The 22945-nt window shown below is 47.5% G+C and overlaps 6 protein-coding genes across 6 annotated transcripts; 4 read left to right on the forward strand and 2 right to left on the reverse strand.

The window, feature by feature from the left end:
* Nucleotides 1-635: 635 nt before the first annotated feature.
* Nucleotides 636-3048, reverse strand: CNBL1050 (hypothetical protein; the record flags this gene model as incomplete). The annotated part of the gene is made up of 2 exons (XM_767397.1): nucleotides 636-646; nucleotides 696-3048. 2 exons carry the CDS (start codon nucleotides 3046-3048, stop codon nucleotides 636-638), a joined length of 2364 nt encoding a protein of 787 aa, XP_772490.1.
* A 260-nt stretch (nucleotides 3049-3308) lies between these two features.
* On the forward strand, nucleotides 3309-6260 carry CNBL1060 (hypothetical protein; the record flags this gene model as incomplete). Its single annotated transcript, XM_767398.1, has 5 exons — nucleotides 3309-3923; nucleotides 3976-4509; nucleotides 4557-4776; nucleotides 4824-5280; nucleotides 5333-6260. 5 exons carry the CDS (start codon nucleotides 3309-3311, stop codon nucleotides 6258-6260), a joined length of 2754 nt encoding a protein of 917 aa, XP_772491.1.
* Nucleotides 6261-6800: 540 nt separating this feature from the next.
* Nucleotides 6801-8413, forward strand: CNBL1070 (hypothetical protein; the record flags this gene model as incomplete). Its single annotated transcript, XM_767399.1, has 5 exons — nucleotides 6801-7122; nucleotides 7178-7296; nucleotides 7356-7481; nucleotides 7536-7713; nucleotides 7764-8413. The coding sequence occupies 5 exons, from the start codon at nucleotides 6801-6803 to the stop codon at nucleotides 8411-8413; spliced, it is 1395 nt and encodes a 464-aa protein (XP_772492.1).
* A 5820-nt stretch (nucleotides 8414-14233) lies between these two features.
* CNBL1080 (hypothetical protein) lies at nucleotides 14234-15097 on the forward strand (the record flags this gene model as incomplete). Its single annotated transcript, XM_767400.1, has 7 exons — nucleotides 14234-14238; nucleotides 14306-14344; nucleotides 14407-14505; nucleotides 14562-14594; nucleotides 14654-14746; nucleotides 14918-15013; nucleotides 15073-15097. The coding sequence occupies 7 exons, from the start codon at nucleotides 14234-14236 to the stop codon at nucleotides 15095-15097; spliced, it is 390 nt and encodes a 129-aa protein (XP_772493.1).
* A 413-nt stretch (nucleotides 15098-15510) lies between these two features.
* CNBL1090 (hypothetical protein) lies at nucleotides 15511-17515 on the reverse strand (the record flags this gene model as incomplete). Its single annotated transcript, XM_767401.1, has 5 exons — nucleotides 15511-15828; nucleotides 15883-16081; nucleotides 16131-16438; nucleotides 16498-17028; nucleotides 17069-17515. 5 exons carry the CDS (start codon nucleotides 17513-17515, stop codon nucleotides 15511-15513), a joined length of 1803 nt encoding a protein of 600 aa, XP_772494.1.
* Nucleotides 17516-19716: 2201 nt separating this feature from the next.
* On the forward strand, nucleotides 19717-22314 carry CNBL1100 (hypothetical protein; the record flags this gene model as incomplete). Its single annotated transcript, XM_767402.1, has 5 exons — nucleotides 19717-20305; nucleotides 20359-21268; nucleotides 21320-21373; nucleotides 21433-22166; nucleotides 22220-22314. The coding sequence occupies 5 exons, from the start codon at nucleotides 19717-19719 to the stop codon at nucleotides 22312-22314; spliced, it is 2382 nt and encodes a 793-aa protein (XP_772495.1).
* Nucleotides 22315-22945: the final 631 nt, after the last annotated feature.

Consider the following 22945-nt stretch of genomic DNA (forward strand, 5'->3'; position numbering starts at 1 on the left):
ACAGTATACCCTGTCGGTGTATGTGCAATTTCCACTTTGGCGGATAACGGAAGTAAATAAGACGGCGGTCCACGCCGTCTCAGTGTTTTATTTTTTTCCCGTCATCCATTGTTTTTCTCCTCACCTCTTCATTCTCAACAAATGGTTATAATTATCGGTCACACCTGCAGGTTACCGTTGTCCTTGCACGTATACTTTGCATGCATGCCGATCAATCTAAAAAATAAATGAACTGTAATAATCATGCTTTGTTTTTAGTTCTAATGCAAACTTATGCGCTTTTGGAATCAAATGCAGTCAGGCCAGACCAAATAATGCGAACCTTCCTTTGACGCCAACCATTTAGACAGCTGTTGTCTTCGGATTAACACTTTTCTCTGAAGTCTCCTGCTATACTATGCCTCGTTTCGCCGCTTGCGCATTTTTTCGTTCGCAATGGACTAGGGCATTCCCCTTTATCAAAGTAGTGTACTTTTCTGGCAACATAAAGCAGGGCCCATTTCGACATATAAAATAATATGTACATACAGCAGCATAAAGCTAGATCACGCTCGACTTATATCTGGTCAGGCCATTAATCTGCTCTTTGAGCCATTCTATGCCATTTTCTCTGCCCAGCTTTCTACTCTTGTGGATTAATGAGCGCCTAAAGCCATATCAGCAACTAGATATCAGCCTTTACACTGGAATCTTACATTTCAAATTCTCCCGCATCATTTTCAAACTAAAGACCACCGGCTGGATCATTTCGTCACCCATATCCTTCACTACCTTTAACACCCCAAACAATACATTCTGCACCCCATCCGCTTCAATCCTTTTCTTCTCTGCCTCTCGCTCTTTCCCTGGTAGACCGACCACGTACTCTAGAAGGTTGTACAGGATGATAACACCACGGTGCACGAGCTCTGCGTTGGGCTGTGAAGGCGTAGATGATATTATCGGTATAGGTTCGGTCCTTTCATCGTATTCCACCTCGGGCGCAGTTTCGAGCAGGCCGCAGATTCGTGACCAAGGAGATCTCGGGGGTGTCTGATCAGCTGATGAAGACGAATGGATGTCACCCATGAGAATGTACTTGCACGCAATCGGCGATTCGGTGAGCATTGCAAGCGCTCCTCCTGCCGCGGATTGAGTTGGCACATCATCAATGCAAGTCAAGACTACCAATATATTTAGCAACGATCTCGCACGAGAAGGTGTTGTGGTAGAGTCTTCTCCTGAAAAGTAATCGTAGCCAGTTTGCGAGGACGTAAGGTTGCAGACTAGCTGTACTGCAGCCCTTCTGACAAGCTCATTATCATCCAGCATCATCTCTTCAACCTTGGTGATCACTCGCACCTCCTCACTACTATAAGATGTCCTGAATAGGCTTTCGACTTTGAGTGGTTTAATACTAGCTTTGATAAGTTTGGCTGAGATCGTAGGATCGATGGATGTAATGTTGGTGAGAGCCATAAGAGCTTCGAATCGCTGGATGAGGAGAGAATCAGGATGAATGAGAAGGTGGTAAAGGGGGGTAAGAGCATTGAGCGCTGTAACCTGATATGGAGGAGGGAACAGAGTGGCTGGATCGGTAGTGACAACAAGCTTCGCCAAAGCTTGACAGGCGGGCATAATATCGATAGTGGCAGGATTGGCAGGAGATAGAGTAGTATCTGAGGCTTTGGTAGAAGGTTTAACCGTTGCCATCGCCAAGAGGTCTCTCAGCACGATTGATAGTACTTTGAAACCACCGTCTTTCACGAATAAAACCCTTCTTCTCATCCATTCCTTCCGGTCTTTCTCCTCATCTGGCGAATCCACAAGGTTCCTACACAGCCTCCCAATAGCCTCTTTCACCAGTCTACTGTCTGCCCGGATTAGCCCACTCAAAGCATTGACGCACCCAGCTGCCAGTACCGCCTTGACTCGCTTGAGAACTTCCAAGTTGCTGTCCAGCTCAGCGTCCTCATCCTGCTCATTCAGCTTGCTCTTGTCGGCGGAAATCGCCATTTTTCGCAACTTTTCCATTTCTTGGTCTTGTTCTGAAAGTATAGGCTTCGGGCTTGTGATGTTTACTAGTATACTGGCGAGGCCGTAGCAGAAGCTTGTTTCGACCGATTCGAACAGCTTAGCGTCGTTGTCAGCGTCAATCATGCCCCGAGGAGTTACAGGGAGGGATCCGCCCTTCCGACCAGGTACAGGAGACAAATCGATAAGCGATTTGAGGAATTTTGGAGAAGATGAAAGAAGGACTTTGACTCGCGGTCGGAGGGACAGAACAGCAAGACCTTCAATGATCGATTGTAAAGCTGCGTAATTGCTTGAGGAATCCTCCACAAAAGCCATCATCTTCTTCGCCAGCTCTTCACGGTCGGCATTTGAGGCAGTGATAGACTCTATTCCCTGACCCTCAGATGGCGGTTTCCCCTGATCCGCATCACTACTGCCTGACAACTTACTCAGTACTGCAGCGCAAAGAGCTGTCACATCTCCGCTACCTTCTTCATATTTTACGCCTCCCTTCAGCCATTCCATTCCTCTGGTCAAAACAAGGTCACGCCCTTGCTTGCTATCAGCCGCAGCGACAAAAAGCTCAGCCAGTGCTGGTTGAAGAGGCGACGGTAATTCTGCAAGCTCTAGTAGTATACCCAATGAATCACCTTCATCCCCAATCTTTCCCGTTAATAAAGATGCAGAGGCTGAAGGGGCGATAGGAAAGAGTGCTGTAAGAAGGTAAACGGCTGGCACACAGATTTCGGGCGCCATTATCTCCACGGCGTCCTCGTCGTTTTCTATCTCTTGTATTTTTGGCACGGATTTGTGGAAGATTGAATTGATGAAAGGGAAGATAGCATCGTAAATTGCTTTTCCGTCGGTCTGCTTGGAATCGAGATCACTGCAAGCTTTTGAAAGACAAAGATACGCCGTTGCCCGGGCCAACCGTGGAGATGAAGGTACAAGTGCATCGGCCAAGAGGGCGATGTCGTCGATGGATAAATAGGAGGAGGATGATAATCGTTTTAGGAGGGTGTCGAGGGCCTCTCCGTCGATTTGTACGCCCATTTCGTTTATTTTCTTTAAAAGAAATAAGCTGCAAAAATGTCTTAAGCTTGGGATCACAACGAACGAACGACGTGCGCGTTGTCGAATACCTATCTAAAGAGGAAGTCGTTACGCAATGACCTGTATATTCCCACGGTAGGTCACCACCCCGCCGGCCCCGCCGCAGCCAAGTTCCAGGCAGAGCAGCAGGTGAATATCAAGTATTTATTTACATTTGTATTTACATTTCCAATTCAGATCGCATCTGTAACTTCTGCAAAATGCGCACCTTATTATCCCTTTGGGGGATTCTTCTGGCGCTCATAGTGCCTCCATCGCTCGCCCTGCAAAGACCTCAACCAAGGTCCTACGATACGCACGCTTATTACGCCTTGGAGCTCGACCCATCAATATCACCAGCAGCCGCGCTGCAACTCTCAAAATCTTTAGGCGTCGAGCTGGTGGAACGTATAGGAGAGTTGGACGGGCATTGGCTTGTCAGGACTGAAGGGTGGACACCAGAGCATGCGTCAATAACAAAAAGAAGTGTTTCTCATGATCCAATATTGAAGCGATGGGAAGCATTGCCTTCAAGTCTTGGCAAGAAATCCCTCACGCCCTTGTCACTCAAGCAACGTGCCAAGCGACATAAATCATATTCTCCTCGTTCCCCTCATTCAAGAGACGATAGAACAGAGCTTTTATATGCCCAAAATGAGCTGCATTTGGCAGACCCTATGCTCGATCAGCAATGGCATCTCATCAATACCCAGATGAAGGACATCGAGCTCAATGTCACTGGCCTTTGGGGGAGGGGTATTACTGGTGAGGGTGTTCACGTGGTGATCATAGACGATGGACTGGATGTAGAGAGCAAAGATTTGAAGGATAATTTCGTGCGTCATCGCTCGCTGAGCTGATTTAGTTAAACTCACTGGCTCTATGCAGTTCGCTGAAGGATCTTACGACTTCAACGACCACACTGAGCTTCCGATTCCTCGCCTCAAAGACGACCAACATGGTACTAGATGTGCTGGCGAGATTGCTGCTGTTCCCAACGACGTGTGTGGAGTCGGCGTAGCATATGATAGCAAAATCGCCGGTGTCCGTATCCTTTCGGCTCCAATATCCGATGCCGACGAAGCAGCTGCTCTCAATTATGCCTATCAACTCAACGACATTTATTCTTGCTCATGGGGTCCTCCCGACGATGGGAGGTCAATGGAAGCCCCTGATGGTTTGATCCTCAAGGCGATGGTGAACGGTGTTCAAAAGGGACGAGACGGTAAAGGATCGGTTTTCGTGTTCGCTGCTGGCAACGGTGGTGGATCAGACGATCAGTGTAATTTTGACGGATATACGAACTCTATTTTCTCTGTCACTGTTGGAGCGGTAGATAGAAAAGGATTACATCCTTACTATTCAGAGATGTGTGCAGCCATGATGGTGGTTGCGCCTTCTTCAGGCAGTGGAGATCACATTGTGGGTCATTGTGTCTGTCCTTTGCGCTCAATTGACTTTCTCTGTAGCATACAACAGACGTTGGAAAGGATAAGTGCTCACACAGCCATGGCGGAACTTCTGCGGCTGCACCTCTCGCTGTTGGAGTCTTCGCTCTCGCCCTTTCCGTGCGCCCCGACCTTACTTGGCGAGACATTCAACATCTTGCCGTGCGGCATGCTGTTTTCTTCAACCCTGATGATCCAGCTTGGGAGCTAACTGCTGCTGGAAGACATTTCAGCTATAAATGCAAGTTCCTTTCTACATAACGCACATGTGCTGATATCATTCTGCAGATGGTTATGGAAAGCTTGACGCAGGTTTGTTCGTTGAAGCTGCTGAAAAATGGCAACTCGTCAAGCCCCAAACGTGGTATGACTCTCCATCGGTTTATCTTCCTACCACTTCGCCTGCCGATGTCACCAGACGTCAAGACGAAGCTGCCGACGGCCCCACAAGCTCTGACGAGGAGACCTCCAACCCGCCGCCTGTGGTCGAGCCCAGTGGATCTTTCATTACAGAAGATGGTGTTATCTCCACGTATGAAGTCACTCAGTCTATGCTTTTTGATGCCAACTTTGAGAGACTGGAGCATGTCACCGTTAGGGTTTGGATAGACCATCAGAGGAGGGGTGATGTTGAGGTGGAGCTTACCAGTCCCAATGGGGTGGTTAGTGTCTTGTGCAGGCAGAGGAGGTTTGACAATGCAGATAGTGGTTTCCCTGGCTGGAAATTTATGTCTTTGAAGCATTGGTATGTTTTAATGCGTTTTTGAGTGAGACCAAATGGATCTGATGAAATGTAGGGATGAGAACCCGGTAGGTACATGGACCATCAAAGTCAAAGACCAAGTCAACCCCGACAAAACCGGCCGTTTCGTCGCATGGTCACTTCAGTTGTGGGGAGAATCTGTTGATCCTGCCCTTGCCAAACTCTGGGCACCCGCAGAAGAAGGTCAACCGGATGAAGAGCAAACAGGTTCCAACCCCAGTACTACTGTCAGCCAAAAGCCCAAACCTACGGCACTCCTTCCTGGGGATCATGGTGAGGCTTCTGGTGAAGCGACCCAGCCAGGACTCGGATCTGCTACAGCCCATCCTCAACCCACAAGCACGACTGGTAACGCTGGAAATGTCGCGGAGCCAACCAGCCCCACAGATGCCGATGCCGACGAAGGGTTCTTCAGCGGTATTTCCAACCTCGCTTCATCCTCTACATGGCTTGCAGGCGCAGGTGCCATTATCATCCTCTCTGGTGCTGCTATTGGTGCCTTTTTCTTCATCCGTGCCCGACGACAGAAACGCAACCTCTTTGGTCTCTCCAACAACGGTCAAGGAGCTCGCGGTGCTTACGAGCCTGTTGATGACGTGCAGATGAGTCTCCTTGAGAGAGGCAGGAGGAAGTTTGGCAAGAGCAAGAGTGAGAGTCAAGGAACGAAAGATTTGTATGATGCCTTTGGAGATGGTCCGAGTGATGAAGAGGAGGAGGATTTGGATGAGAGGACTGCATTGAGGTATCATGATGGTTTCTTAGAGGATGACGAGCCGAATGAGGTAGGGCCCAAGACAGAGTACAAGGATGAGCCTGAGTCTGAGCCTGAGACCTTTAAAGATGGAGAGGAAACTGTGGGAACAAAAGATAAGGGTAAGGGGAAAGGTCCAAGTGAAGGAGAGAGTGGTAGCGGGAGTTCCAGCAGTTGGCAAGATGCCGCCGACGAAGAAGCGCGTGTGTAAGATGGGGGTATCAACGAGTCATGGATGATGTACTGTCATATGTATATATCGCAATGTCAATCTTTTGCATCACATTCGGAGGTCATTCGAGCTTTATATGAATGCCTTGTTATTGTCCTGCTTTCCACGTATTCCTTGAATATATCCAGTCCGCCAGTCCGTTCTGTTTCCTCCTCGTGCATTTCCGTTCGATGGGGGTGGAGAAAGTTATGACGTCACCTTTAGGTGAGTTTTGCCACTTATTGCAACGTTGGTGGTTGTCGTCGTTCGTTAATAAAAATCAATAGACAGATGTCTGTTCGAAAGAAGTGAATAGAAAGAAGTGAATAGCCATTGCTCGAAAGCGGAAGAGTGTAGAGCGATCCAGCAAGTCATATATCAACCTAATAACCACCAGAAAGACACCCAGCTACCCAAGATTCTGGATAACTCTCCATTATCATTACACATACCCTGCATCGCCGTTATAGCATCGTTCTCACAGCTCCACCAATCTCTCCTTTTCAGGTTTTACAATCCATTCAACCTTTTTATACTTCAATGCCCGATCCTCTCGAATACGCTGAAGAAGAAGATCTTTTCGGGTCTGAGGGAGAATATGATACTACAGACCCTTTCACCCTGGAAAATGTCAATCCCTCCGTCCCGATCGCTACTCCTACTACGCTCCCTATTGCATCGATATCTAGACCTGCAACACAGCGAACAAGACAGCAAGTTTATCCTCACATTAGCAGATCAGCAGTTTCCGGAAGGAATGATGGTGAAGCGAGACTACAGGAGCTGAGGAATTTGAAAAAGAAGGGGAAAGAAGAACCTCCGAAATTTGGAGTGAGATCGTTGAAGAATATTGCCATGGGCGGTACGTCTTGCAGAGCAAAGGGTCGGAGACCAAATTGAAGCTGACTTGATTCAAGTCGTGCAAGCAAACTCGGGCCGAATCTGGGATATAGGAGATCTTGAGTATTCCCTTGTGAAGCCTTTCATCGATGAAGTTCCAATGGAGCAGCTGGCCGAAATCGAGGCAAATTCTCCTGTACGTCTACAGTCGATTTCTAGCCCTTACGTCTGAAACTGACTTAATACTTTGCATAGCATATCAAGAAGGACACAGACTGGCTATATGAGTTGTTCATGTTACAGGACTATCGCCTTTTCCATGAGCGATGCCGTGAACGACAGGGGGAGCCTAGAACGACTGGATGGAGGAAGATGTATAAGGTGCGAGTATTCCTGTCCCAAATATATAAATGACTGACCATTTTTCGCTCATAGAAAGCAAAAGAAGATGCTGCAGAGCGCCAACTTCAAGCAGCTGATCGTGTGGCGGCACGGTACAAGCAATTGGAAGAAGAGAAGAAGTCGAAGAGCATAGTGGTGTTGGACCGTGTTGTGCCGGATAAAAGACGGAGTAGAGGCAGAGGAAGAGGCGGTTCGAGTATTGGATCCTCATGTAAGCTCACATTATATTCCTAAGACTAAATACTTACGCCACTTCTGCAGCGTCTTCGAGGACAGCTGGTGCCGCTAGTGCCATCGCAAAAGCTCGAGCTGAAGCTCAAAGGGCTAGGATAGCCCTTACTCACGCTTCGGGACGTTATGTGCCTCCTGCGCAGACGCAAACACATGCTCAACGAGTTGCTTCAAGTCAACTTTTCAAGAACCCTTTCCTGCCCAGTGGAAGCGCGAGTACTTCGTCCACTGGCTACCCTCCTGCTCCATCCCCGCCTCAAAGCCGCCTCCCGCCTCCGAAATCCCTGAGAAACTCTTTAGACCGCATATCATCAATTCCCAAGAGCCGTAAACAATTACAACATCCATTGTCATCCCCTATATCTGGCTCGTTTCCCACTTCTCAATATTCTCAAATGCGTGCAGCTCTTCCCGCGCACTTGTCTGGCCGGACCGGCACCAGCTCTCCTCAACCTTCTGAAAGATTCAGAATAGATGGTGATAGGAAGAAAAAGGAGTTCAAAGAGATCCGCAAGCCCCAAGTGAAGAATTTTGAGGCACCAAAGTTGGAGAACGAGAAAAGCAAGGAGAAGGTCGACTTTTTTGGTGGTGCAGGTGCAGATGGAGGTGGGATATTCAGAGTCAAGAAGAGAAAGCTAGGGACGGAAGCTGGAGCTGGAGGGGCAAAACGCCAACAGTAAAGCAAGAGTCATCACCTTCTATGTGTCTCGGTAACTGTCAGTAACCCTTCACCGGAGCCCCTCTTCAAGGAGAACCTTGTTGCATCTGATCACCATATATTTATCAACTTGTAGATCAATAGAAATACATACATTGTCAGCAATATCTGTAATCTTTTCGCACGTTACTCAGAGAAGAGCTTGTATTTGTAATGTCCTATGACCCAAGCCCTAGCATCTAGAAAAAGTGGTCATCTGTTATCCGTGCAGGAAAAGTGTCCAGTGAGATTTCAACCAACATAATCTAGTCAAATTAATAAAGTTCGGCATCCCAAGTTACACCACTTCCAATGCAGCTGCTGGCTATCAAGATGTAAAGCGCGGCTCCCCAACTGAAGGTCCATGGGAAATGACTGATTTGCGCTTGGCTTTTGATCTGTTCCGCGTACATGCCGACTATCCCACAGGCGACCCAAGCAAGTAAGGTTGTGACGAGGTAGTAGCATAATGATTTCTGGACCATACAATGTATAAGCGTATATGTGGATCTGGCAAAAAGAAGGTTTTTTCTGCCTTTCCGAAGTCCTTCACCACGTCGAGAGCCATAAACAGCGTTGCCCCTGCTAAGAGAACGGTGACCACGTGTATAAAAACCATCGACTCGGCATACATGACGTAGAACATGTTGATGCTGTCGGTTTGACGGTCTATAGGTAGGATGTGAAGGAAGTTCAAGTCAGGTTTCCACGGTATGCCAGTTGTACAAAGTTTGTTTGTGCTTAGCATCAAAAAGTGGATAATGTAGAATCCTTCGTACTTTTCTCGATTGTACCACATACATCCGCTTGATATGCCGCCTGATATTTTGATGCCCACAGTGATATCCCTCCAGTGGTCTCCGACGGCGTAATGACATTTGATGTCAAAGAATAGAGCGATAGAGACTGAACTGGATAAGGACATAAAAAACCTATGAAGCGAAGAATAAAAGGTAAGGCTGAACGAATGAGTGGTTGTCCACGTTCGAAACATTTTGAGAATGCTCACCAATGAAACCTCCGATACTGATGAAGACGGTCGAGACAAACGCCCCTTCTATTCAGTAGCGCGTGGCATTAGACTTCTCTGTAGTCTCATAATGATAAAAAGATTATTCCTCTGTTAAGAAGGTGGTTAACGCATTGAAATGCTTTCTTGAGAGTTTAGCCAGTTGGAAGTCTCTATATATGCTCATTCTCCTGTTGAGTTGCTAGAGGAGCTGATAGAGCGAGGAAGACGAACGATGCAGTGGATAGTCCATCGTGCCTCATTGCCATTCTAATTCATGTCATCTCCATCCGCATTATGATAGCCGGTCTGATGATTGATCATCGGAATAGAAGGAGGGCGAATGCATGTGCACAAGTCTTCCAGATCCCACAGCTTCCTTCATCAACCCCACCCACGTATCCTTGGTCCTTCGTCGACCGCACAGATGATCGTGAGTCGATCAAGCCGGTGTGTTTCGAATCGAAATGATACTTTGGCCGAAACGAACCCCCGGCTGCCTGACAGGTCCGTGCTTGCCATACGTCCGTCGACTTCTTCCAAGAAGAAGCATCCACGCTTGGCGACTGATAGGCAGGAGGCGCTAGACATTCTCATTTATTATGTCTTTTTTCATGTTTCGTATTAACAGTTCCTAGTCGGTCAGACTGCACGAATAAGGATGGCTCGAAAGAGTTCTCTCATCTCTTTACTGGGATTATTGTTGTGCGCCGCTATTCAATAGTTCCGATTATATGACAGTCAGGTGATGATGATAATAGGAAATCTGTACCCTTGTTAAGCGCTTAGCAGTGAAAAAACATCCTGGCAGCTTGTCCTTCTTGACAAGCATAGGATGAACGGCGGCAAGGTGACTGACCTTCGCCAACTTCTTTCGGCATCCTTCTGATCATCTAAAAACAAACAAACAAAATAAAGGGCACAAAAAGGCCGTTACCGGACTGCGAACGGAGGTGGCATCCGTGCCTAAATCTAATCTATGTCGTCATCGAATCGTCCCTTTTAGGTCGGTATACCGGGAGATAACCTGCGGCTTGTTCCTCCTTTGTTATTACCCTCCAGATCTCCGGTACCCTTTATCCGCTGCACACTGCATCGCTTCCCCCCGGAGAAAAAACAAACCATCACAGGCGACCGAGGACCGACAAACGTTCGTGGAGCACCGGTACGAAGAAAATGCTGATACTAGCAGGAAATAGATGTGTACTATTACCCGGCCGAAGACGGAGCCACCGGTCTTCTTCTTCTTCTATCCAGTCCTTTTACGTACCGCCGCGTATATCTGTTATTCTACGACCCCCTGTCCATACTCGCCAACCCATCCTTTTTAATCTGTAGGCGGGTATAGGGATGTCGCGAGAAGGAGAAGGCTTCGTGGTATTAGGTGCCCTCCATTACCAGCGGTTTTCCGCAAGGTTTCATTTCTTTCCCTATATCCGCTTTCGTTGGCGTAGGACGTGTTAAACAAGTGTATAAGAATTTGGTCGAATTTTTTCATCCACCCATTACTCATATTCATCGTTCACCTACAACAATATTTCAACAACTCTAGCCTACACCCTTCGCCATTTGGCTCAAAATATCCCCGATTGGGAGGCCTTCGGCAGTATGACCACAGTAATCACCGGCCACATTCCCAGAGATGTTTTATCTGGTAATAACCTTCGGATTCACTTACACTCGGTTATCCAAGTCGTTCATAATCACAGCTCTGCAGACATAGGACCAATCCCGTCTCGATTTCAATCTCTTTTTCAATACCTCTCAACCAACGACTACTATGACCAAGCGACCGAGGAAAGAATCGAATTGAGCCCAAAGATTTCTCCCTGTACTCTGACTAACATCACAAAACTTCACTCTGTATGGTACACCATTTTTGAGAATCTCGTCGACAGCGAAGAGGGAATAAAAATCATTACATTGTCCAAGGGGTTGTATGAAAAATGGGCTCCGCGATATCTTGGCCCAAAATATTCTGGAGCTGTTATGGCTAGCCCTGGACTTTTCAAGGGACTAGACTCTCAAGACGAGGGGTACAAGCGCAAACTTCAGAACTTGTCTTTCACCAACACCCTCATCATTGATGAGTTGGCTTCCTATTGGCTCGTCGTTTCCCTCTCCAATACTCGACTGTCCAAGCTTCCCCGAGCGTATCGTCGTGTCTTCCCTAAAGTTAAATTGGTCAAATTAGCTTGGACAGTGGCTGGAGGGCTTCTTGAAGTCAAAGATGGGCAAGAGGATCACCAATGGCACTATTGGAACTTCCTTGACCAGTTGATGGAGCAGGTAGCCGAAGGCTGTGTTATCGAGACCTACTGTGGCCCTGATGAGTTCTCTAGATTGGACGATCATTATTTTGTGGATGTGACCCCGAAAGTGAGCTCTCTCGGCATAGTATTTTTGAGCCAACTGTAATTCTGATGTTTACCTTCTTGGCCATAGTCTTAAGAGCAAAAGGAAAGTTGATACTGTGTGGATGGCGCTATGGCAATCCGCTAAACTGTGTATCCTATACATTCCTTTGCTATTTATTATTTTATCTTGTTATCAACAGCAGTCGTTATGAATAGATAAGAAAGCCAAACTCGTGTATGCTACAACAATGATGTTGATACACAGGGATTCCACCTAGAATATTCCTGAGCATGTCTCAAGTCTTAGCTACACTATTTGTTTGCACCTGATACGATAGGAAGCTCCTATGGAACTACTTAGTAGTTCAATGTCTTTTTCTTTTTTTAAAATGAGGCCATACGTACCACTGGACAGAAGAGCGATGTGCCACATGGCAGGCATGTCCTCGATGCGTAAGGTCTCTACGTACCCAAGAGCTTTGGATTTTGGCAGGCAACTATTGTTTGTTGACTCTAGCCCTCTCAAAAGGCTCTTGCTTGCAATGACATGGCAATATAGAGGTCGCGAAGTGATCTCATAGACATAACTGCGATAGGACGAGGGTCAATGTCGGTACCACTAGAGATAGTAGCTCGTGAAGGATGAGGTGGTAGACTGGCTCAAGTTTCTCCAATGAGGTTATGCTTTGAGACTCCTTATCGGCAAACTGAGGTGTCGTGGAACGTTCGACCAGTGGTATAGAGTAGATGGCAAGCTGGTCAAGGCTAATCGCTCTCTCGGAGGAAATTGGAGACAGCATGGCCGGACGCAAGGGAAGGGACGCGAAAGTGGGTAAGGTCCAAAAAAGAACGCATATTGGTGGGCGCCTCTGGTTCTATCAATGCTTTGGGAGAAGTGATGGTGACGGAGATGGACGAAGGCTGCAGTGAAGCTCGCTGTGCGGGTTAGGTGAGATATTCCCCAGGTACGCCTACCAATCTTCTTTTATTCCGGTCCCTGTTTCGTCACCAAAAACAAGCTTCTACCAAATCCCAGAGACGCACAAAAATCCGCCTGCTGCCTTTACAGGCGTTTTTAATGCAGAACTTGATCATAGTTCGTTTACGTACCAATAGACATTGTTCGACAGAAGCCGGCCTGCTTGCCACCAGTAAGTCTTTTTTTGTTAGACAAGCCGGCGCAAACAAGCGGTGGTCTTCCTCCTGATTCTGCCGTGGCAAGATACAGTAGCATTTCCTAGTCATCCAAGTTTCTTTTACTTATCAAGGTGGGGGACCAACAGTAGCTATGATTGGATCAGAACAGAACTCCTAACTTGCGTGTGCAAGCATAAATCAGTCAACTTCATTGGCTGTTGTCACTCAGAGCAAAAATACGAGTCACTTCTCACCATTTCGAAGACCCTCTAGCTACTCCATAGCTACACCATTGGTCTCTCCTCCCTAACTATCTGCTTCAAGGTAGATACCTGTAGTAGAGAACCATAAGTGCAGAATAGATGTTTTTCTCAGATTGCGTCTAATGCATTAAAATCTGGGTACATAGGATAGAGGAAGCCAGGTCTTCCAAGTGCGTCGTCGTCATGAGGTTCACAGTGAAAAAATAGGTATGTCTGTCCATTCTATGGGAGGGCGATGTAAGAGCCCATCGACAACCCTCAAACTAGGACGAGTATATAGCAATGATGTCCCTTGTAGATCATGCTCTGTGGTAGGTCGAAAAGCAATTGTGTATGCGAGACTAGCGAGTATTGCATGTGGAGAGATGAGAACAGCGAGGGCGAAAATCGCTGATGAAAAGCTGCGACTCCTCCCCCGAGTGAATATTGCCTTACGTAATCGAGTTTCTTTGGGAACAGTCATTTCGGGATGAGAGAATAACGCCCTGTTCGGGGCACGAGGGCCGAAGCATTTCGAATTATTTGGAAGTCGCACCAATTTTCATGTTCACCAGTTCTCAGAAAAGCGACGATTTGGCTGTGAATCAAGAGTGGACTTAGGATGGTGGCGAGTCACGAGAAGTTTCCGCATCATGACATCAGACAAAAAGTCGGGAGGCTGATTTTATCCTTTGCCATTTTTTGATTGAGTACTAATTAAGCTTATTACATGAAAATCGGCGATTTTTGCTCAAAAAACGGTATGACCTTTCGGATGGTGGGGCCACGTGACAATCTGTCTATTTTTTTATTCCGAAGCGCATATCTATCTCATATCTTTGAAGGCATTGTGCCTGATGCGCCAAGTCGCTCCTTTCACAATTATCTGCATTCTGTACGTCACCAAAGCACAATTACCGCATTTTCGACAACAGACGTTGCCACCTGCTGCCTATATAAACAGCCATCCAGCAGCCGTCTAAAATTCACATCTGCAATCACTTAAGACTTTCAGAGAACACATCTACATCGATATACAACTCAAACAAACTACAATCATGGCGTGAGTCCCGCCGTCGCTTCCCCTGTTATCCTATTAAACAGCAGCTCACAAACTGTCGTCCCTGCAGTTGCAACTGCTCCCTTGAAAAGAACATTGCTTGCTGCTCGTAAGCGCAATTCATCACACGCATCTTTCAAAAGCTCTCCAAGGCTAATGTACATGGTGCAGTACCAGCGAGGCTCAAGATAAGTGCACTTGCCAGAAGGGTAAATGCGAATGCGAAGCCTGCCCAAATTCCACCAAGACTTCCGAGTCTGGCGCTTGCAAGTGAGTGTCAATCAGTTAAATTTATTTCTCAGCTCACCTTGGTCTCCTACTTTCAGCTGTGGCGACAAGGAAAAGGTCAGCACTTGCGGGTATGTAGTCCTCATCAGATCGCATGTAAATAGATGGGTTGACGGCATTTCTACCATAGCTGCAATGGATCTGGTGAGGCTTGCACATGTCCTCCCGGTCAATGTGCCTGTGACAAATGCTCTAAAAAGGCCAAGAGCGTGAGCACTTGCGGGTAAGTGCTTTTCCTAGTCTTACAACGAGCGAGCGTACTCGTCGAGCTGGTTGCGACGAAGGGCAGCCAGTCGTCATATATAAAGGCAGAGGCGCTGGCAATGGTCGATGATGAAGCCGTTTTAGAGAACGACGTCAGCTATTGAACAGATGCTAATCGAATTCCATACAGGTGCGGTGGATCTGGCGCGGCCTGCTCTTGTCCGCCTGGCGAGTGTGCATGCGACAGCTGCCCCAACCAGGCAAAAGAGAAAGTCAGCTCCTGCGAGTGAGTATTAAGTGTATTTTGATCGCTATATGACAAGTGCTTACGCGCGGAATAACTAGTTGCAGCGGGTCTGGCACTGCCTGATGTTTTTTTCCAGACCAATACTTCTAGGATAATTGTCCGACCAACGCCAAATGAACTCAGGGGAGCATGGATCTGTCTGTTTTACATGTGCATTAGTCGCTAATCATGGTGGGGGGCAAAAAGGGGGCCCTTAGTGACATGCATATTGTTGCATTGATACATGATTCGGTTTGAGCAAGACTAGGATTTTCCGTCAGGAGGTCACTATTATAAAAGAAGACTTGCATTGCAATAGCCGTGAAAAAACCAATGGCATTTACCCATTTCAGATCTGACCAGTAGGATGCTTTGCAATCAAATTTTGGAGTCTCGATTGGGATGTTGCCAACGAAAAAACAGGCTTCGAATCGCAAGGATCATTTAGTTAGCCATACAATGTCAGTCTGCATGTTCATTTGATATTACAAGAATTGTTAATAATCAACATGGCCGAAATCCCAAGTTTTGATACACATTCCAAAATCTGCTGTCGCGTGCGCTGGTGGTAAATGCGCTTGACCGTCGTCGTACACGATTCCGCCGCCATCTTGCTCACCCAGGGCCCAATATACCAAGTAGATCTTTGTGTCGTCCATTTGAAGACAGGATGAATGCTTTAGCCCATTGGTATGGACGTCAAGAAGAGAGAGAATGCGTATGCTGGGCCAGATTCCGTCAGCGAAATAGGACGATGACAAATTGTAAGGCGGTGGAGGTAAGGATGAGGCGTCGAGGAGGTAGACCTCAGACGTCTGGAAAGGCAATGAGTAAATAAATTATGACATGATGTTGTATGGCGGACCCACTGTATTGAACACCACCCGTTCTCCATTAGTATAGAGCTGGTTGATTGGGCTCTTGAACCTAATGGCTAGCAAATTCCGCGATAATGCTTCGCTCCGTTCCCTCTTATCTACAATGGAGAACACTGATTTATAGTCTCTCACCACGAAGAGAACACTATACTTATTGGCGCAAAACAAGTCACTCGAAGTAAAATGGCAACTGTCATACAATATCAGACATAAGACTGTCGGGGATACAGGCAACTCACGCCGAGAATCCACCATTTGCAAGTAACATCCTTTCACTGATGAGCCTCTCGGCATTCTCAAAAGCAGAGTCTTGCCTCCAAAGCCCTTTCACCAAAATTTCTGAGACCCTTGTAGCCCCTTCAAACGCGGAAGGGAGGCGTTGGATTTCATTACTCTCAGGCAGCTCGTACACCGCTTGGACTTGAGCGTCAAGGTCGCGGAGATACGAAGTGGGGAAGGAGTTGAGCAGTTGCTTAGTCTGGCGGGAGTAGACGTGCATTGCCACTGGACCGCAGATGAAGACGTAGTCGTCATCAAACTCAATATACTACCGGAGATCATTAGACATTCTCAGTGTCTACCAAGTAGAAAAGCAATCAAACTCACACTGATGTCCCGATCGACATGTTGATGTCTAATTCGAATAGTCTCAACCCTATCGTCGGCCAGACCGAAAAGATATATTGCTTCCCTCCCTGCGGTACCTAATACTGGTCTCTCTCCCTCCTGGCCCTCGTTATCCATTCGAGCTCTGAAGGCCCAGCACTCTGTCGCAGGACGAAGGGTCTTGTAGTATGTCAAATGACCCCTATACGGAATATCTGTGGATGCCTGGGCGCTTCTATACGCATCATCATCATCCTGAGTGAACGAGTAATCTGAACCGTACGTCTCCGAAATTGAAGGCGGGGGAATGGCTTGTCTTTGTTCTGGCGTAAGACGACGCATGGCAGAGGGGGTGATGTGGACTTCGAGCGCGTTGGCAAGTCCTATGTTGAAGACAACGAAACCACTAACGAACTCCATATGGGAGTACGGGGCAACGTCGGTGTATTCAAAAAGCAGGTTAGAATTACCTTCCACGTCTGCTGAGGAACACTGAATGCCGTCTTCTTCATCATCAGTAGGCTTTCTCTTCTTTTGATAGATTAACCATGTGCTCACCTAGCCTACTAACAGTGTAGAGAACATTCTCTTCGGGATCTACTTTCATCCTCCATACAGTATTACGTCCCGGTGTCAACCACCCTGGCTTAGCTCGCCCATATTTCCAATTTCTTTCCGTCACCGCAGCATCTCTGCAAATTCCTCTCCAGCTTATCTTTTTATCGGATCCAAGTGTACCGGCCTTAATGAAGCTAGCATTATACAATGTGGGATCTCTTACTTCATCTTGTCCTAAAGATTTGAGAAACTGAAGGCGTCTTTTGTCGGACACAATATCAGATGCGAGATCCCGAAAGATGGATGTGGAATGATTGTCAATGAGAGTATACCAAGTCGTGCTGACAAGAGAGCAGTTGAGAAGATCTCGAAGCGGAAGAGAGTAGAAAACCTGAAGTAATAGTGAAGGCCCGATAACTTGGATTGGGTCGGTGATCTGTTGATCGCTTGGAGCGAACATGATGCGTCGTCGCTCAACTTCGTTCCGTATGATAGAGCGTTGGAAGATGATAATAGCACAGTGTATGTAAATTGTTCTGGGATGATGATGTTCAGAAATAATAGTTATATCAAGTCTCACATCCAATCTCTTACCTCCACCAGTGATCTTTTCGTCATCAAATGATCGATCGCTTTTATTTCTTCGTATCGCCCGCTGCTTACCGGAGTGGCTGGCGCGATGTGATGACGGTGACGATACATAATAATTGATGAAGCGGCGGTCGCCACCGCAAGGACACGCGATACGTAATAGAGACCCCCCTTTTATCCGAAGCCCCTTTTTTGGGTTTTGCCCTCGCTCGATCGCTTTCTGGACTCTCCTCCTGGCTCCTGGTATCCATTGACCCCAATCTTGGATTCCGGCCTCCTGTATCACGGAGGCTGATTGATTCAATCCGCGGACCTTGAGGAATGAGGAATACATTAGCAACAAAGGGTAAACGATAAGGAATGATAATGCTTGCTAATAAATGAAGAATGAAGTAATGAAGAAGAAGAAGGAAAGAAGATGTAAGGAGAAGAGTAAAAAGTTGTACGAACGAAAACGACAGGAGGATATTTGGGTTGCCTATGAGATGAAATGTAGCCGGGCCGATGCCCGGAACAGTGATGAAAAGTTAGCAGAGTTTTTGAAGTTTTTTTTTTTTTCAAAAAGAAGACAAAGGTGAACATGGACATGCAAGCAAGGAAGAAGGGACAGACATGTTTTTCCGGGCAACTAATTCACAGAGGACAGGACTCGTTCCATCCGACGACGATCTGTTGTTGTTATTATATATTACTCGCTACATAACATGACATCTGCGTTTTGTTCGTAGCGAACGCAACAGCTTCTGGGCTTTAATCGGTAATCCTTCTGTGAAGCCTCGCGCAGCAAGGGATTAGGCAATTCAAGAGAACGAAAGATGGAAAAGTCAACAGGAGAAGAACAGAAGAGATCATTGCTTCGGAAACAATCGCCGTTCGGAACGCAAGGTGCAGGATGTTGGGTGATCTGTGACCCCTGCCGCAAAAAATCTGGAAGAAAATGCATGACACATGGAAGGCACAGCATGATGTGCGGAGTTTTTGATTTTTTAAGAGATTCCCTAGTAGGGCTGTCAAGGAACCATAGGATGACGAAAGCGGGGGACGCACGGGAAAGATTGGTGAATAAAAAACGACGGAGAGAGTGTGAAGATTATTGGTACTTATAAGCTGTAGTAGGCCAGTTAAAACATTGCCAGGGCAAAAAGCTATGAGAGTAAGCCCGCCCTTTATGTACGATAAGCTACAAAGATGAAGAAGTGGAAGCTGCTGGAAATATCAGAAAGAAACCAGAGTACTGCATGGGCGACTACTAATAATTTATTCTGCTGTATCATCCGACGCTGCTGCTACTAGTAGCATGCATGGCATGCAGTACGTAGGGGATTAAGTATTCTCTGCTGTCTATCTATGATTTTGTTGACAACATGTGATGAATGGTAAACGCTCGAGGTCGCGGCTTCCTATGGGCCCTATGGACGAAAGGGAGCAAAAAAAGAGGTCAAGCTGAAATATGCATCAGAGGATGAACGAGAAGTGCACGGAAAAAAGGATGGTGGGTGGATGCGAGATGGAGATCCACGCCGACATCCGGTATCCGAGAACAGGGCAGGGGCACCCGAAACCTGGATCACATTTCTGGTTTCACTTTTCGTTAGACGCTTTCCCCCGCTCTCCCTCCCTCGTTCCCTTCCATTTCCCGCTTTGCTGATAAAATCTGGGCAAGCGACAGATTTCGACAGATCGACGTGCCTCTGCATAGCCCAGTCTGCGCTCTGGCGGAGTGTATGCAGGAGAGCAAAAGTGCCCTCCTTGCTGCTCGACCCTTTTTCTGTTGGAGAAGATTATTTTTGCAGTTTCCAGGGGTGCATACCACATCTGGATGTTTGATGTTTCGCAAAGTTAACATCAGCAATCATAGACCAGCCAAAAGCATCAGTCCATCAATCAGTTCCTGTGCATCAGCCCTCTTCTGCGAACATTCCCCCACCCGAGCTTCTTTCTGCGCCCAAGACATTTCTTCCTCCCATCGTCCACTGCTCAGCGCCCATCGCCATCCCGCCGCTCCCGCAACACAAAAACCTGTAATAGTCTTTGACATCTTCCTCAACACCACACTCAGTACGACAGCAAATGCCCCGCACTCAGCAGCCCTCAACAGGTTTAGGCATCGAAGACGAGCTCTCCTTCGGGTCAGACGAGGACCTTATTGCAGACGTTGGCGAGATTGCGTTACCTGCTACCGCTCCTAATCCTCCGTCAAATGCAAAGGCAGACAAGGATAGAAAGAGCAGGTTTAAGCTTTCCGGTAAGAAGAAGAGCGCGGAGGGCAGCGTCTTAGCATCAGCGCATCCACAGCACAGTACAAGGGAGATGAGAGACACAAGTCATAAGAAGGAGAAGAAGAGCAAGGAAGGGCGTAGCCTTGCTTCTGCGTCCATTGTGCTGGACCCCCAAATGGAATCAGTCTTGGACCTTACTTCAGGCGGCGCATACTACAATGCAGGAAGTGCCAGTGGCGGGTCAACACCTAGTCTGCCGAGTCTTACGTCTGGAAGCACCACCTCATCGAGAAAGAAAGGTGGATTCAGAAACGCTCTGAAAGGCCTAGGCATGAAGAAGGAGTCTGAACAGAGTCCCCTCTTCGCTACAAGGCAGAGAGAGAAGTTGGACAAGCTCAAACAGGTACACAGTATCGACAGCTTTTCCACCGGCGAGTACTGTAAGTTTGACTTTCAGAATGTGCTGGATCACTAGTTAATAACGTGTTGTCAGCCATGCAACCCTCTATCGATTTGTCACTATCAACCTATTCATCGAGAAGGACAGACACTACAATGTCTTCCGTATACCACCACCTTACGCCGACGAATGCACCTGGCACAAAGTCGAGGACAGAGAAGGAGGAATCACTGCATTCTAAACACGCTTCCGTCTCTTCTGTTACGCCATCTCAGCCTCCATCATATGCCAATACCGACCGTCAACCTGCTGCTTCCAACCACAAAATGATCCTCGAAAAATTCCCCGAAGCTCCGGCGACTAAGGAAACTATCCCACTTAGCAGCCCATCAACTCTGTCCTCCAGAGCTCCTTCCCCATTTCTCAGCCCTGCACTCACTTCCATTCTTTTACCTTCTTTCCCCACCACCGCTTCATCACTGGAAAATATCCAAATTCTCTCCGCTACTGTCATCCGACGCACAGACAGTTCTTCTATCGAGAAGGAAAGAAGTAGTTCACTCAGGAACCTTGCTGGCGGGCTTGGAAACGGCAGCTCGCCTTCTTCAAAAAGACCCGTGTGGATCAGCCAGCAGATGATATTAACCAGCTTCAAGATTGGCGGAAACACCCCTGTCGGTTCACCCAATCCTGAAGCGGCCCATGTCATCACTTCTGAGTCGGAAACGGATGCCGCTAAAACGACTGCTCATCTGCATCTCTTTTCCATCCCCACCACGACTCCTCGATCATCCCTCAAATCGTCGACTTCTCCGATAAAACCTTCCCCTCCTCAGCCTCAAGTAGAGTTGGAAAGAATGATGTTGAAAGCGGACAGTACAGCTGGTTTCTGGGAAGAAACTAATGGGGAGAGGAAGTTTGTTATGCGTATTGGTTTTGGATATGGGAAAGGTGAAGAAAGGGAGGGTGAGGGCGTGGAATGGATTGTCGAGATGAGGAATGCGTGAGTTTTCAATTTTTTTGTGGGTTGTCATGTCACTGACGAGATGTCTAGGGAGCAACTGAGAGAGTGGATACAGCAAATCAAGTCTATCGCTGTTGTTATTCGGTACGTCATGGTCGTGGCTACTAATGTCGTTTTTGTTTGTGAGCTAAACGATGGGATAGTGCGGAGAAGGAAGGTCACGGCCACGCCATTCGGGAAGCATTTTCCACTGGTTCAGCCCGAGGTGACGACCTTGCACTCGCTCTCAACATGCAGCGTCTCACCCCTTCCCACTCCATCAAGAGCAGACCCACGTCCTACCAAAGCGGTAATACCGGTACACCAGTCAGGAACTCGGTTTCTTCCCCTATCGGCCGCCCTCCTCGAAAGGAGAGCTTGCCCGAGGCTCCTACACCGTCCCGTGCCCCTGCTAGCATTGTCGAAGAGGACAAGCAGGAAGCTGCCAAGGAGGAATCCCCCATGCTTCTCCCTGAAGAGATCCGTGGTCGACTTGATCGTTTGGATCTCGGGTTGTACACCCCTCCTACCCGTGGCTCCAACTTGCGACAAGCTTCGGAAACTTCCCTGTCACCCGCCAGACTCAACCAACCTATCCCTGCCAAGCTTCCGCCACCAACAGTCGCGCCGCCTAGCATTCCGAAGTTTGCTATCCCTGCTCCGCAAGAGAAGGAAAAGAAAATGTTGACGGAAGCTGAGAAGGTTAGGCTTGAAGCTCAGGCGTCCACGCCCGTTCCTGTGGCTCCAGTGTCAGTTCTAGCTGGTTCTTCGACTACACTTCACGCGCCGGAACAGGCTGCCGATGCGCAGAGCATCCACTCAATCCCGAGCGTTAGCTCCAAAACCAGTACCACAACGAGCAGACGGCGAGCCGCGAAGAAAATGGCCCTTGACATCAGTGAGTTTGATTGTTGTTGTTGGTTTGGAGCAAGTATTCTGATTTTAGTATAGTGTCTGAATTCAACGAGTCTGGCATGGGTGACTTTGAAGTGGAGGAAGAAGTGCCTATCAATGAGGACCGCGCAAGAGCTGTTCGCTTTGCATAATCTGATGCCTTTTCAATGGCAAGACTTTCACGGAGAAACGTAGGTGTGTGATAGGAGAAGAATGGAACGAAGAAGAAAGAAGTTTTTGGGTTGTGGTACATAATGACCAATTTAACGAATGACGAATAGTTTGCGGACTTGTAGCTGTATATACGCGAGGAGACTTTGGGGATTAATCTGGTTCGCATAATCATGCTGCTAGGTAATGACACTTCACATAGATTGTCGCGATGCATTGGCATGAGTATTGATGGTGCCAGGAGTTGAAGTGGCGCAGGACATGAGTGACAGTGACGCAATTCGAACTCGAATCGCAATCTTTAAGACATCGTGACGTAGGGTGATGAATGCAGATGACTAGGCAAGATCGTCAATTGATTAAGCAAACAATGTTGGGTGAGATTACTCACAACACGCTAATGAATTACAGAAATCCGACTAGTTTGATATGTCTCCTCCGGCATAAATCTTTGTCGAATAAAAAAAGCTGCCTTCATTATTAAGATCGACCAACATCAAGCCAGATCTATTAGCGGAACGCTGCCATGGCCATTGCGCCATGATTATCGCCCCACAGGGCATCTGGATGATGGTAGCCACAATCTGTTCTACGAGTTAGCCTGACGCTCGC

Source organism: Cryptococcus neoformans, chromosome 12 (genome assembly GCF_000149385.1).
Source record: "Cryptococcus neoformans var. neoformans B-3501A chromosome 12, whole genome shotgun sequence".
NCBI classification, from domain to species: domain Eukaryota; kingdom Fungi; phylum Basidiomycota; class Tremellomycetes; order Tremellales; family Cryptococcaceae; genus Cryptococcus; species Cryptococcus deneoformans.